This window comes from Malus sylvestris, chromosome 7 (assembly GCF_916048215.2).
Source record: "Malus sylvestris chromosome 7, drMalSylv7.2, whole genome shotgun sequence".
In the NCBI taxonomy this organism is placed as follows: Eukaryota; Viridiplantae; Streptophyta; class Magnoliopsida; order Rosales; family Rosaceae; genus Malus; species Malus sylvestris.
Genome location: NC_062266.1, coordinates 33865790 through 33882449, shown reverse-complemented (window position 1 = coordinate 33882449; position 16660 = coordinate 33865790). Strand labels below are relative to the sequence as shown.

The window sequence follows — 16660 nt, the reverse complement described above, 5'->3', positions numbered from 1 at the left end:
GATGACCAGAGAGTTCGAGGGCCAAGTGATATCAGCCACGTTATAAAATTAATATAAAATAAAAAATATTAATAAAAAATGTAAAAAATTAATAAAAATCCAAAAAAAAAAAAACTAATAAAAAAATAAATAAAATCAATTCGGGCGTTTCATTCCCTAGCTTCGTTTCCACTGCCACCCCGCCACACTCGATCCCCGACCTTCGACCACTCCACTTCCCGCGCGCCTTCTTCTTTCTCTCCGACTTCTCTATCACTGAAAAACCCACACGCCGGGGAACCCCCACACGCCGCCACCTCAGCTCTACTGTAACAACGGCACTATGTCTCACAGTGCACCGATGGTGCATGCAAGACCATAGTCGCATTCCACATGCTCCATAGATTCAAGATATAAGGTTTTGAGGTTAAATTACTCAAGGAAATGGTGGTGATGGTGGCTAGTTTGCCACTGTGCTAGAGAGAAAGAGAGAGAGTTTGCGGAAGTGAGGGAACTCCCTGGAACCAATGCATGTTAGGTGGCTTATTCACAAGTATAGCCATCTTGCATGTATGACAGGCGGAATATATATATATATATGTTTTCTTTCCAACGAGTTCACCCAAGGAAAATGATAGGTGATATGTAACATCCTACATCGTCCGGGAAGTGATCCGTCCCAGGTCGGGATGTGACATTATATAAGCTCAATCTTTAGGGTACAAAGTCAATCTCAACTCCTATATTGTTTCCCTTTATTGAATTTCATAACCATTCATTGATCTGTCTTTCAAATTCTTCTATAAAAATAAAAATAAAAAAATTGCATAACTAAAGGACACGTGGTATAACAAGACCGATTAAAAATTTCATCCGAAATTACAAATAAAATTATTTTTTTATTATTTTATAAAATAAAAAATACTAATATTTTATTACCTATTGCCATGGCTATTTAGTTAGGGGTGAAGATGTAAAAGGCAGTTACGGTTCATTAAGAGCAGTTACTATTCACTGAAGGCTATTCAATAGTGAGTTGCCCTAAAAGGCCTTTACAACGCTGAAGTTGCTCTTACACTGGCAGGAGTAATCCAAATCAAAGAAGGAAATGGTGCTTTCATATATGTTGGGGACATGGAAAGAGTTTAGTTATAGAGGTGAGTGAAGATTAAGATGCCCAAAAAGGAAGAGGGGAGTGAATAGGGCTAATCATCTACACAAAGGGTAAATCGTCAAAATGGTCCCTGAGATTTGCATAACTCATCACTTTGGTCCCTGAGATTCCAAATCGATAAAAGTGGTCCCTGAGATTGTCCACCATCCATCATTTTGGTCATTCCGTTTCGTGTCCCGGAACTCTTGGCCGGAAGTTTGGGCAATTTTCAAAACTTCGTAACTCAATTGTTTCTTAACCAAATTCGACCCATAATATATTAAAATGAAGATAGAAAATTGTAGAATAAGATTATACCTATTTCGAAGTCCAATGGTTTCCGGATATTGCCGAAAAATAGCCTCAAAGTTGACTGGTCCGAGTGAAAACTTGAAAACTCGCCGGAAATTAGGAAAACTTTAAACGTTCATAACTTCTTCAATACTCAACGAAATCAAGTGATTCAAAAATAAAAATCATACTTCTCGACGAGACAAAGAGAATGATACCTTTTTTATGGCTAAATCGCCGTGGTTTGGCCGAAAAACTGCTTGAAAGTGGCTATCTTGGTCTCGAGTTAGCCACTTTTGAGTCGTTTTCCAGCCAAACCACGGCGAGTTAGCCATCTAAAAAGGTATTACTCTCTTCGTCTCGTCGAGAAGTATGATTTTCATTTTTGAATCACTTGATTTCGTTGAGTATTGAAGAAGTTATGAACGTTTAACGTTTACCCAGTTTCCGGCAAGTTTTCAAGTTTTCACTCGGACCAGTCAACTTTGAGGCTATTTTCCGGAAATATTCGGCAACCATTGGGCTTTGAAATAAGTATAATCTTATTCTACACTTCCCATCTTCATTTTGATATATTATGGGTCGAATTTGGTTAAGAAACGATTGAGTTACGAAACTTTGAAAATTGCCCAAACTTCCGGCCAAGAGCTCCGGGACACTTAACAGAGTTTTTAACAGAATGACCAAAATGATGGATGGTGGACAATCTCAGTGACCACTTTTATCGATTTGGAATCTTAGGGACCAAAGTGATGAGTTATGCAAATCTCAATGACCATTTTGACGATTTACCCTCTACACAAACCCACATATATATTGAACTGAAACTCTTCATTACCTTAGCGTTAAAAATACACTTGCACTTTGTTAATCTCTTATATTAAGTAATTTATTGTAATTATCTTGTTGTAAGTTGTAGGAGGATGCTATAGGTGAGCTGAAATGCCTTTAAACTATCCGAGCCCTATTGGGGATTAGTCATATCCTTCATGGTGTAAGATACAATAGGCTTCGGAAAAAAATATCAAGTAATTTATTGTAACCATAATAAATTAGAACTTTGACAAATTAATCCATATGCATAACGAGATGTAATACCTGGGTTATTTGTTAGTTACTCTAGTGTAAATCATTCAAGAAAGTAAAACAATGATGGACCGAAAAAGAGGTGCAGATTTTCATATTTAAGTTTAACCAATCACCAATCTTCAAGAGGCAAACTTTTAACACTTGGAAGGGGAGAGCAGAAGTGCTTTATCAAATGCCAGGCCAAGAAAAATCCACCTCTGTCTATCTTTATGATATTTTTAGGGTTTGCGTCACTTCACTTTCGACTCCTTCCTTTGAATTGAGCTGTACGAGCTGTTCAGTTTCATCTTATTTACTTGTGTTTCTTTTACAGCATCATCGTAAATATATGTCATATTATTGTACTCATTTATATGGTGCAGATTGCCCTGCAGGCTTGTTACTCATTCAAATCTGGGAATTAGTTATGCGACATATAATAAAATGGATCAAGTTGTATCCTGTGGAATCGTCGTAGTACTTAGACCATATATATACATATATGTATAATATTTTTGCAAGATCCTGTGATGGCTCATTAGTATTGGTCGATATTATATGGCTAGTCTGCTATTTTTACATCTTCGGATTAAAATTTGGCTCTCGTTTACTAAAAATTATGTAATATTGCCATGATTACAGATGAACTTCTTATTATACTAAGCATAAATCCCCCTTGGACACAAATTTTGTAGAAAGGTATTGGAAAAGTCACATTGCGGTTCTACTATTTCCACACTGCTAAACCCTTTGGATTTTGGTCAACAACTTGGCCAAATGAAGTGAACATAATAACCATCACCATTCATGTACATATTGCGGCTACATGTACCAACCAGAAACACCAATATATTTGACCATAAAAAATAAAAAAAAACACCAATATATAATGTATACCCTGCAATTTCTCTCCATTTTCGCGGCATCACATTCTATTTGCTTCACTTTTCGAGTATTTTTATGCCAATCATTGAACCTTTGGATTTGGTCCAATTTTTGTTTTGAATGAATAGTGTGCCTATTGAAGAATGACCCAGCAACTCATAGGCAGTGACTTTATTAAAGGAATCTTCCGGAGCTGTAGCGAAAACAAATCATTAGAGAGCAATTGCAACTGCTTATGGACCCAAACCTAGGTGATCTATCCATGATCAGCATAAAGCTTGAGTGAAACTAAGTGGAGGTCCCAACCGACTAATGTTGAAGAATCATCGGATGAGTTGTGGTTAAGGGTGAATTGCCACTCGACCTAGAGTTAGCTGGTTCTCCTTGAAATGCGTTGAGGCGCAATAGTTGATTAGAAATCTAGGGGTAAAGCACTATTTTGGTTTGGGCCGTGAGAGCGAAACCAAATCCAAGCAAACTCTGAATACTAGATATGATCTCAAAATAGCAGGGGTCATTTATAAGCAAATATACATAGAAATGGAGTTTCAATTCGAGAGATTTTTCAGTGTATCGGAAATACAGTTCAGTACACTAAGTATCATAATACAAATGGTTGGATATTTAAAAAAAAAATGTCAACCACTTATATTATAACATCTAGTCTACCAAACAGTACTTCAGATACACAAAAAAATTTCTCTTTCAGTTCAAAGGTACTAATTATAACTATGAGGATATAATAATGTTTGGCATGGTCAAGTACTAATTAATGAACAATATTGCTAATCTAATCAGCATAGTGGTCATGTATATTAGGTATATAAAGGTAATGGGTTTATTCTTCTCGTCCTTATCAGTTGAAGAAAAATCAGACACACCACGAGTGGAATATATATTGGATATTAAATAAGAAGTTTAAGGTCTTATGTTTAATGATTTTTTACTATTATTGTCATACTCATTATACCATCAAGTCAAAATAACTTGAAATTGGATTTTAACTACCAAATGAGAAGTCTTTCCAGCGTTGGGAAATCGCACGATGATGATCAGGAGGAGGCTGGAATGCTTTTATGAGTCTTCTCGACCCACGAAAGAGTGAACTATCGTGACGAAGCCACTAGTTAGTCTATTTTCAAAGAAAAAAAAAACAAAACAAAAGAAGTCGTTAGGTACAAGTTTTATACCAACATGCATGTTCTTAAATACTATTACTGATTTTAACTATCATGTGGTATTTTTGTTCAAAAAAAAAAAAAACTATCATACAATATTTGACATTATACAGTTTAATTTCTTGCAGTTTAACGACCATAAGTTATTGTTTTACTCTCTTAAGAAGCATAAACGTTAGGCCATCTCTAACCGAGGGCTGGTCAGATGGCTCATTTTAGCCCTCTGGCTCTCCAAGATTCCTCAAGATATTAATATTTTAATGAACAATACAGGGCCATATTTGCCTCTGTCTCCAACCGAGGGCCAGAGGGCCAGATGACTTGTTTTAGCCCTGTCACAAAAAACCATCTCCAACCGAAGGCCAAACATAATTTATTATTTAAATTTAAAAACAACAACTTATATTTAAAAACTACAAATTAAATTTAAAAACTACAAATTAAAATTTAAAAATTACAACGACTTAAATTTAATATCCATAATCAACATCATCTTCATCATCCGCCATTGTAAGAGGATAGTCAGAGGTAAACAATTGTCACCGAGACATAATTTCCTTTTTTTTCCTATCAAAATAGGCCTTACTCATTGGAGTGTAATTCGAAGTGTTCATTTCCACATTCTTATCATCCATCTCTTCTTGTATTTGTTTGGTCCGTTCTTCATGTCTGCACTTCCTTTCTTCCGCCTTAAGGGCATTTTGCTCCGCCAGTAATCGCAATGAGGCCGCCACTTCATGTTGAGCGGCGTAATCAGCATTTGCCTTGCCCTTTTCCCTCAACCTTCGGGCCTTGTTTCGTCCCACAGCCCTAGGTAAAGAACTTTCGGACGGAGTCAGATTTTCTACCCTTGTTTGTTGAATGGTAGGAGATCCATCTTCATTCATATCTACAGATGGGGATGCAGCTCCCAAAGGATCCACTCTATGTTGAGGTGGATCTTCAAATAACACCCACCCTTTACAAATTTCCCAACAACCGTGAAATTGAAAGGGTTTTGAGCTGCCCTCCATATACAATTCCTCCGCTTGGCGTACCTAGAAAATATAATTACAAAAATTTTAGGAAATAAATTCATGAAATTAAATGTAATATAATGACATATAATTACAAAAATTAAATGTAATATAATTAAACATTTAAAATAAACTGTGAAAACACTAACTTCGTCATAATAATTGGCGCCGCTTTCATGTCTACTTGCTGCTGCTAATAGTGCTTGATGCCATTTATTCAAACTTGGATGAAGATGTTTCTTCCATCTTGAAGAACAACTTTCGTGGTTTCGGGTATTCGGTGGAATTGTGCATTCGTAGAACTCTAAGTATTTTTTGGACACACGAGTCCAAACACCTTCACTTGTTTGAGAAATCCCCCTCACACTATCTTCTGAGACCCATCTATAAGCCTTGCAAAGAGCTTCATCTTCTTTTCGGGTCCAATCCCTACCTTTCATTGCAGATGAGGCCATTTTTTTTTTTAAAAATGAAGGAAATATTGAAGGAAATTATTGAAAAATTGAAACAAATATTATAGATGAAGGAAATATTGCAAATGAAGTGAAGAAATATTATAGATGAAGGAAATATTGAAAAATTGAAACAAATATTATAGATGAAGGAAATTATTGAAAAAATATTAAAGGAAATTATTGAAAAATTGAAACAAATATTATAGATGAAGGAAATATTGGAAAATATATTGAAGGAAATATTGAGAAATATATTGAAGGAAATATTGAGAAATATATTGAAGGAAATATTGAAAAATATTGAAGAAGGAAATATTGCAAATGAAGTGAAGAATTGAGAGAACTTCACCATATTTATAGAAGAAAAGAAATGTTTAAAATTTAAAAAAAAAAAAAAAAACCCAAACGCTAGCTGAGTCAGCTAGTCGTTATATTAAAAAAAATTCAAAATATTAGTGTCGGTTATAATCGACACTAATAGTAAAACTATAAAAAAAAAGAATTTCTCTTTAATGTTGTCGGTTATAACCGACAGCAATAGGAAACTATAAAAAAAAAAAAAATAGCCAGCCTGGGGCTGGCTGGCTGGCCGAAAGCAGCCAGCCCTTTGGCCCTTTGGCCTTTTGAAATTTCGTGGGGCCCTCCCAAATTCCCAAGCCCTCTGGCCTAGCCCTTGGTTGGAGACGGTTTAAGGGCTATTTTCGGCCCTCTGGCCCTCTGGACCATTCGGTTGGAAATGGCCTTATGTTCTCTAAATTCTGCGCAAATTGTAGTATACGCGTCTCAATTACTTGGAAATTGAGAAAATAGAAGTGGAAAAGATGTCAAATAATACTATAACTATATCAATGATCTCAAACAACCTTACTATGTTGTAGCAATGTTATAGAAAATTCATCAATTTGATCTTTGAAAATTGTTCTCACAAATCCATTTTGTCCTTCGTTAGCTTTCTGTCAAATTTTCTGTTATTGTGCTGATGTGACACATGAGTAAGTAACATATCCAATCACAAGGTGCCATGTGGATTAGCCATAAAAACTAATTTTGTTAAAACTTGCTAATTCTTTTTGCAAACTATTCAACGTTCTTTCTCTCTATGGAAGAAAGCTCGAGAGCTTCAAAATTGCTGCAAATCCAATAACAAATTTCCATCCTATAACCAATCTTCAACTGGAAAAATCTGAAAAATGTTTCAATTTCAACCTTATTTTTTCGAAGTTTCAATTTCAACCTAAAAAACCTTATTTTGACTTTTTCTCTTCCAAAAGGGAATATGGAGTTTGATGGTGATGTAAGAATATTTGATAAAAAAACATGGCAATTCCTCCTCAAAATTAAGAGTTTGAATTGGTTGCCTAGTCCACAGATTTCGACCGAGCGTAGAAGATAGTGCGGAGTTTCTAACTTTATTTTTTTCGCCCAAAAAAAAAAAAAAAGATTCTCTCCTCTCATTTTCCTCTTTTCTTCCCTCATTTTCGATTTGAACGGTTAAAATTAAGTCACGTCAACATTTTATATGAATTTTGTAGAGAAAAAAAGACAAAGTGAAAAATATGAGAGGAGAAAAGAAAAGAAGAATGGAGAGAATTCTACTCCCAAAAACTAGGTTGAGCTACAATCAATCTCACGAGTACCTCTGTGCCTCGGTGGAGCCTATGCAAATGGATGGGAAAGGGATCATCTCATGATCTCTTCCTCCTAATCCACAAAATCGGGAAATTTGTGCCGTTGAAATTTAATCTAATAACTAAAGTTATTATAACTTTTAAAGTAGATCTCTATTTGTAACCGTTAGATCAAATTTCAACGACACAGATCCCCTAATTTGATGAATTAAGATGAAGGGATCCGGAGAGGATCCCTTTCCGAATGGATGTACCTCTTCAAGGAGATGCTGCTCATTAAAGACAAGGAGCATGATGCTTTATGTTTTTAATTTTTTTTACTTATTTATTTTTAGTTTTGTCAATTTTAATTTCTAAATCTTTAAAAATATGAATAATTATTCCATGTGGCATCACACAATTAAATAAATAGAATCTATTCGTTTGCCATATCAACATACTAATAGAAAGTTAACGGATAGTTAGTGGAATGACTAAATTATTATGCAAGACCCATTTTAAGGAATTGATCAATTTTCTATTTCAATTACCATTTTAATTGGAAGGTGCAATTTCAACAACCTATCACGATACAACCTTATTCTTAAATATTACTATTGTTTATCAAATCAACTATTGATATGATGAGATGATTTGTATATAATATATGTATACTACTATTTTGACTATTAACTATGGATATGATGAGACGATTTGTCGGTAAAAATCTAGGGGGGGATACTTTGTTAGTTTCCAACTTTCAATATCCATAATACAAGGAAACAAAACAAAAGTTTAAAAGTTGTTCTTTGTTTTTCAATCTTTTGGGTAACAATATCCATAAAACAAGGAAACAAAACAAAAGTTTAAAAGTTGTTCTTTGTTTTTCAATCTTTTGGGTTGGTACCTCACCTTACAAAACGTGTTGGCTGAACTAGAAGTTCCAATTTCCAAACCTTAAAATAATGTCACACTAGCTTAAACATAACAATAAAAGAAGTTTTGCGTATCTGACCTAGAACCGATCGATCAGATCCCACATAAAATATTCCATAAAAACAGATTCTACTTGAACTTAATTAATGATTATATCCCATGTGTAATCTTGATTATCTTAAACGTTCCCTGTTTATTTTTTTTTAAAGGGATTAGTTCATTACTTCGTCAAGCCAATCTACTATTTTGGAGACCGAAAAGACTCACAGTGACATTTCAGTCTTTTTCTGATCACCATCGTATGATTTACCGATGTTAGGAATTTAACCTAAAACAGGCCGTGTGAAATACAAACCTGGAATTCATTCTCAACCATCGGGGCACTCCGTAGTGATTAAAAGTTCCCTATTTATCAAATACTAAACAAAATTAGTGCTCTTGTTTGTTACAAAACATGTTCAAATTAACCATGCATGCATCCATGTTTCAACTGTCAACACGCTCGCTTGCTCAACGTGTGAGGACGGGAGACTAAATTATTTGCTTTTTCTTAGTTGGGAAAATTGCCTAGTTTCTAACTTTCCGTAAATCTTATGAATATCAACACAATTAAAGGAAAGAAAGATTATTATACTAAGCTTAAGTATGTTACGCGACCGACCGTTCTTCACTAATAATAAGGCACTAAAAATACGCTAGCTAGTAGCTGGTTCTTGGCAATTTGACTGTTTTTAACACTTAATTAATCAAATTATCAACCATTAAATTATTGAGAGCTTTAACGAAAAGCTTCCGGTACTATTTATTTTAACGAAAAATCATATTTTTACACTAAAAAGTCAACCCTGATAATATTCACTTTACCTTTTATTTTGTTCTTATCGTTAAAACTTAAAGTTTTCAAATATTTTTCATTAATTTTTCTTAAATTATTAGATTATCGAGTTTTGTGTTGGGTTTTGGGTCTAAGCCTCTTGTCTCTTCCAATATTGGAGATCTTAAACAATTTGCATGGTTAACGTAAGCAAAGTTTTGAAGCTGATGTCATGTGTATTTCACTTTTTTTTTTCTTATTTGCCCCCTAAACTCTCGAGTTTTCGGCTTTGGTCCTTTTATTTTGTCTCAAATTAGCTCATAAACTTTTGAAAAGTGTGATTGTTAAGGATAGAAAGTGTATTGTTACAAACGTTAATAGAGTAGCACGTGACGACTAGAATGCTCTTCATCTCTTGGCACGCGTCCACTTATGTTTGAGAGTAGGCATATATGCTAAAAAATGGGCCAAACAAACAAATCTAATCTATCATTTTGGTTGGCTTAGTCTCTTTTAACGAGAACATGTGGTCTAATATCATAATGGATAAAATGTTAGCTTTTTATTTATGTGTTCTGGATTCGAAACTCTTTCTTCTAAATTATTGTTATAGTTTAGAACCATTTTCTCAATTATAATAAATTTTGAAAAATTATTTGAAAAAAGTGAGGACGATTTAAACTGACTAAACCATAAAAAAGTTTCACTACAGGAAAATCGACAATAAGCAACATGATATAATAAATATTATTTTTAACATGTGTTTTTTTAGTAGTTTTTGGGTCAAAAAACAATTCATTCTACTAAAAATAAATAATCAAAGAATACCTGACCATAGCTATACCTCTCCTGTTTAACAGAGCGTAAGGAAGGGGCAAAATAACCTACTAAAATTCAAGGGTAATTTTGTAATTAACTTAGTAGAATGGTTGTAGTAGTAACAACGCGGAACTAGGTTTGAAGATTCTCTGGTCTTCCTCCTACCTCTTTTGCTTAGTCGTTGACTCTCTTTCATTTCCCTCCTATTCAAAATCATCAAATCACAAAGTGAGATGTTGAGATATATAATTTTGGTGTTTAGCTGTAGCTTATGGGAAGGGAAAAGCACATGAAGGCTGAAACGGTCAGCAACTCGACTTCCTCCTCTTGCTCTAAACTTTGAACCCCCTAATTCCTATGACCAAAGACTGGTCTCCCATGAAGAAATTCCACTCGGATCTTCTCAGTCAAACTTCTCGATTTCTTTCCCTCACTTTCTTTTGATTCAAAAACAACCTTCCCTTAAATCCCCATAACCATCTCTCCCTCTCCTTCCTCATCAATTTTCCACCATCAGATTCTTCCCATCTCACTAATCGGTCATTACACACACGAATCCAAAACACGAAAACTCAGCTTAGTTACGCAGTTACGCTTCACACAAATCTGTCTCCCCCTTCTTGTTTTGGTTGTTTCCGTCTCCGATTGGAAACCCAGTTCTTGTTTTTGTTATATTTCCCGTTGGCCCGACCCCGAAATCTTGACAGATAACTTTGTTCCTGTATCTCTCATGTGCTACTGTTAACAGATGGAGAACTGCAATATACATTGGGAGCAAAGGAGTCTTGTAAATGAGCTAGCACAAGGGAGGGAGCTGGCTAGGCAGCTACAGATCGATCTCAACGCTCCATCTTCCTCTCATGGAACCCGGGAACTGCTTGTTCAAAAGATCGTACTATCGTACGAAAAGGCGCTCTCCATTCTGAACTCTATCGGCTCACCCTCAGGGTGTGAGCAACAACAGCCCACAGGTCATGTCGCAACTCGAATGGTTGAGTCTCCGCCCCATTCACTAAATGGAAGCCCCTGGAGTGAGGACTCCGACCACGACAACAAAGATTCCTCTAGGAAGAGGTTAATATAGAAAGAGATTTTCGTGATTATGTTTTCGTACTTAAGGTGACGTTCATTGGTGGTCATTTTGAATTTTCGTGAATGTTGCAGGAAAACTCTGCCAAGGTGGACACAACAAATAAGAGTTTCATCTGGTATGAGGCTTGAGGGGCCTCTTGATGATGGATTTAGTTGGAGAAAGTATGGCCAGAAGGACATACTTGGAGCCAGATATCCAAGGTATAGGACTTTACATTTTCTTCATACATTTCTTCAAATTAACTACAATTATATACTTCAATTGCTATGACATTAACAAGTCTCTTTCTGGCAAGGAAAACTTAGTTATCTCTATTGTATATTCCAGATCTCTATGTCATTTTCATCATATCTTTCTCATCAAATGACTGTCATGTGATGAGACAGACAGATAGAAAAATGATATTCAACAATTTCACGAGTATTCTTCTTTCTTATACAATCATGTAAGATAATGACGACTAAAATTGTCCACACAAGTTAAATTACAAGAAGCTCTATATAGTAAATATAAGATAGCATGACTTGATCATTTGAACAATTTGTTACCCTTTATGACTGGTCAACTGAACCGTCGACCAAAAAACTTCATGCAAGTGCATAACATTAGATTTGTTCACCTTGGCAGAGGCTACTACCGGTGCACTCACCGAAACGTCCAGGACTGTTTTGCCACAAAGCAAGTCCAACGTTCCGACGAAGACCCAACGATCTTCGAAATTACATACAGAGGAAGGCACACATGTACACAAGCCTCTCCCGGCACAAGTACTCCCCCTTCACCGTCACCGTTGCCGCCCGAAAGGACGGAACCGCAGAATAACCTAGTGGAATCTCAACAAAATCAGCAACATTCGCAACAAAACATGCTCTTAAACATACCGGAAGGCCTCAGAGTCATTAGTGAAGGGTTAGACATTAGCGAGGAACTGTTCCCCTCCTTCAACAATCCCTCACCACTGAACAACAATTATCTGGGAAGTTTTTCTCCTCCCTTTGCGGGACCTACAACTTCAGGAACAAACTATTTCTCAATGTCTCAGCAGGGTTTTGGAGCTGAACAAAATTTTCAGAGTGGAGATATAATCTCGCCTGCAACTTCAGCTGCCAACTCTCCAAGTGTTGGTTTGGATTTCCCATTTGGTCAGGATGATCACTTGTTCCCCAACTTCTCATTTGACGGTCCAGGGTTCTTTTCCTAATTTCATAGGCTCCCACAATACAGAAAGTGAGGGAAATTAATTAGCATATAAAATTTGAAATAAGCATTTTGAATTTTAGGTATATTTTCTTCGTAGCATCAGTGAGAAACATTAGAAGGTTGTGTAGTGTAACATCTGTTAAGCTGTTTGATATATGTTCCATTTAGGGAAAAAAGAAAACAGATGTAACTTTTCCAATTTTATTCAGATAAACAAACTGAATAAATTTTTTTTCTATATCTTTTTTATTAAGGGCCGAATCAGGAGTGATATCTAAATCGACTCATGCAGAGGCCCATTGCAGAGTGTAGCTAGGTTTGGCCCAGTATCTCTTTTCCTTTTATTTGAAGGATATTTTATTCTAAACCAAACTACAGGGAGATTCGAACTTTGCATATAGAAGGACGAATAATGTATGCATACAAATATATACTTCCCAGCCTCAAAACATGTTGTTAACCAAAAGAGGCATCTCAGATGAAAAAAACCAATGGAACTTGTAACAATTTGCCCCACTTTATTGATGTGTGTTACAATGTTCTTGTATACATGTCTATTCTTTTAGGGTTTGGTAATCATGAGCCACCTAGCGCTACAAACTAGAATTTAGTTTGATTTGGAGGGAAAACGATGTCCAACTTATAGGCAAAGATCTTTATATGGATACATAACATAAGGGTCTCACATCTTCGTCTTCGTTGCATTTGATTTTGACCTACTCTCAACAAATGGTTATAGTACTAGAAGTCTAGTACCCATCATTTAATTTCAAAAAAATGAAGTTGAAAGAAAGGGGTAAACACGATGTAAATTAATTTGCGTTTTACAATAATATGTGTGACAGTGAGTTTATACTTTATGGAACATTAAAACTAATTCATGTTTTATAGCACAAGTGAATTGGTTATGCCAGATGATAATGTTTAAGACTTAGCTATATAGGAGAATGTCAAGTCTCATTATATAACATTAGTAATTAAATACTTTCCATAAGTAGAAGCAAGAAGAAGTTATATAACTTCCTTCTTTCTTGTTTGGAAATTAATTATCAGATCCAAGGAGTAGTATCCATGCATGGACAATATATTCACATCCACATGTAGCTTTTTCGTTCATTAATAAAAAAGAAATGTGAAATTAAAATTCATGCATGTATGTATACATGAAATAAGACCTTGAGATTGCTTAATTGAAAATTACAAAGGGTTACCCTAGCTAGGCTAGCTAAAAGTAAAACAAAGTTATTACTGATCTACAATTACATTGGTTAATAAGAATATGGCAAAATGCATGGCTTTCCACATTCTATTTAGTAGCACCATTTCGGAGATGAGAGACAAATAGAGAGTTGGAGTTAGGGCAATTTTGATCGACTGATGAAATATGATATCTACCGTGGGATATTTTAGTGTACTCCGGGATATTCTATATTTTGGAACTTTTAATTGTTAGATCGTTGATTAAAAATATAATAATTAAAGATCTAACGATTAAAATTTTCAATGTATAAAATACTTCGAAGCACTATAAAATTCTCAAGCTAGGAGACTCAATTAGCAGAATGTTTGCTGGATTTGGTGAGCGAGTTCCTCGGCACTAAGTTGGCATTCAATTCCAATCTAGCAAGAAAGCAAGAAAGCACATACCAATCATTAGCAGCTAGCTTCAATAAAATCACAATTTAGTCACCCCATTATTCAAACAATCCCTTTTTTAATATATACATCTGTACTTGGTAGCTAGAAAATCAATGTCTGAAAGTGAAAGATGCCCTAGTTTTCAACACTTTTTAAAATCATACACGTACGGTCCAACGGAGTACACATATATCGCTGATTTATCTGTAAAACATGAAATGAAATTACTGCAAGTATAGTACAATGTGAGATGATGTCCATGGCAACTAGCTAGCTAGCAAACATATATTTACATATCATATGATCTGGTAAAAGTGATAATACCCTCTATGCATTTAACATTTTACTATTTCAAGGTTTAGATATGTCGATTGCTTTAGTTTTTATATTGTATTTCCAGGTAGTTAACACACATTACGATGTTGTTGGTGTCTATTAGCCACTAATATCATGTTGGGGGTGATTGTCAACTACTAATAGAAGTGGATATATCACAATGCATCAATGGCTGACATCACCCGCAACCAATGTAGCACATCTCTTTAATACAAAAGTCTGACAGGGTTGGTTTGCTAAGCAAATATTTTTAAACCAAATCTAAAACTAGTAACTTATTAACGAAAGTAAAAAAGTTAATCAATCATGTATTTAAGTAAAATGAAAATAAAATACCTTGATGGTGAAGGAATTAAGCATGGTTTCGTCAACGGTGGTGACACTGACATGGAGAATTTCAAGCGAAAGGTCTTCAAGAGCGGAAATGATTTTGAGAGCCTGTCCGGGTATCGGAGGAGACACTGTTTTCAAAAGAACATTTGGACCGGAAAATTTCACCTCCACGTCCGCAATGGCGGACTTGGAGTTGGCAAAAAGCTCGTTCAGATTGTCGACACTATTATTAATAGAGGAAGTAGCACTTGAAGAAGTAGGGGATGGCTCAAGTGATGAGCTAGCAGCCATTGTTGGATTAGAAATCAGATAATTACTAATAATATTAGCAGCTGCAGGTAATATTTGTGGTTGTTGCAATATTGTCCTGGCTGCCGTGGACTTATAAGGGCTGGTGGGTTGTGGAGTTCTTGGGCTGATGGGTGGTAAGCTGCTGCCGCCGAGCCTAGGGCTGAGAGGTGGCTTTCTAGGGCTGAGAACTGGTGGTGAGGGACCAGGTGGCCTTGGACTTGAAACCTGCTGCAACCTAGGGCTGCTTAACACTTCACAGCTGTATGCTTTTCGTTGCTTTTTGGCTTCAAGTGATTGAAGAACTTGCTGCAGCTCATTGATGTAATCAACCACCCCTCCAATGATTGATGCTTGATCTCCCTGAGGAATCAATTAAGCCAAAAAATTAGGTACAATATATATATACATACATACAATTGCACTAAACAATTCATATATATATATATATATCATACGCATTTGAAAAAGGATGGAAAAAAGAAGAATAATTTGTTTGTTCTTTTTTTTTTAAGAATACATCGACGGTGCAAGGAAAATTTTATTAAATAAGATGAATCACTTCATGCTTAGTTAATAACTTAATACTCAATAGTGCTGTGTTTCTACTTTTTTCTTTTAAGTTTGAGGTTGATGGTGAAGGTACGAAACATATGCCGGAAAAAAAGAAGAAAAAGAAAATGGGAGCTGTTATTGTTTATTGGCAGTTTGTCACTGCAAAAATATCACCCAAATAAAATAGAAGGCAGGATACTGACTCGTTTAACATAGAAACAAGGCATAAGAGAGCGCAAGACAGTCAAGTGGTCGTTCATTTGCTTTCTGCGGTTGCGCTCCACCGTTATATGAGACATCCGCCCTCCATCCTGATCTGAAGAATTTGTGGTTGTTGTGGTGGCAGTGGCGGTGGGGGTGGCAGCTGATGAGAGCTTGAGTCTCTTGGTTTTGGGTGGAGAGTTAGTTTCATCAAACTCGGTTTTATCAGCTGAGGAGGAGAGGTCTTTTGGTGATGAGCTAAAAACAGCAAGTAGTTGGTCATCATCGAATGGTGCTGAAGCTAACGGGGAAGGAAAGTCTACGACTCCGCCGCCTCCTCCTCCAAACCCATGATCATCTAAGCTCTGTAATATGCTAAAAAGATCATCCCCCGGAGTTCCCAAGTTACAATTGGTATCGCTGTAGCAGTACTGCTCATGTTCTTCGAGAAAATCAGATGAACGGTCGTGATCTTCCATGGCCATCTATGGTGGCTGGATATATAGCTTTGGTTGGCCAAAAAAAAAACAAAAGAAAAGGAACAAGAAGCTAACAAAAGGCAAAAAGACGAAAAGTGAGGGGGGGAGGGATTGTCAAGATCAAGAGAAAGTATGTATGGAATATGTAGTGGTAGCTAAGTATACGAAAAGAAGTAAATAAGAGAGGCTCAGGTGAAAGGGACTAAACCATCACCATCATCTCTCTGTTTTTCATTTTTATCATGCATGGGCTTTGGCTTTTGGCTCTGGCTTGCTTGGTTGCAGTACTGTGCATGAGAGAGAGAGAGAGAGAGAGAGAGGTTAATTCCTATTCAA

General features: G+C 35.9%; 2 protein-coding genes across 2 annotated transcripts; one reads left to right on the top strand and one right to left on the bottom strand.

Moving 5' to 3' along the window:
* Window positions 1-10500: 10500 nt before the first annotated feature.
* On the top strand, window positions 10501-12732 carry LOC126627808 (probable WRKY transcription factor 53). The gene is made up of 3 exons (XM_050297359.1): window positions 10501-11275; window positions 11366-11494; window positions 11922-12732. Exons 1-3 carry the CDS (start codon window positions 10950-10952, stop codon window positions 12493-12495), a joined length of 1029 nt encoding a protein of 342 aa, XP_050153316.1. The 5' UTR covers window positions 10501-10949; the 3' UTR covers window positions 12496-12732.
* Window positions 12733-13627: 895 nt separating this feature from the next.
* Window positions 13628-16660, bottom strand: LOC126627807 (transcription factor SPEECHLESS-like). Its single transcript, XM_050297358.1, has 3 exons — window positions 15848-16660; window positions 14805-15452; window positions 13628-14114 (listed from the first exon to the last, which is right to left on the bottom strand). Exons 1-3 carry the CDS (start codon window positions 16328-16330, stop codon window positions 14049-14051), a joined length of 1197 nt encoding a protein of 398 aa, XP_050153315.1. The 5' UTR covers window positions 16331-16660; the 3' UTR covers window positions 13628-14048.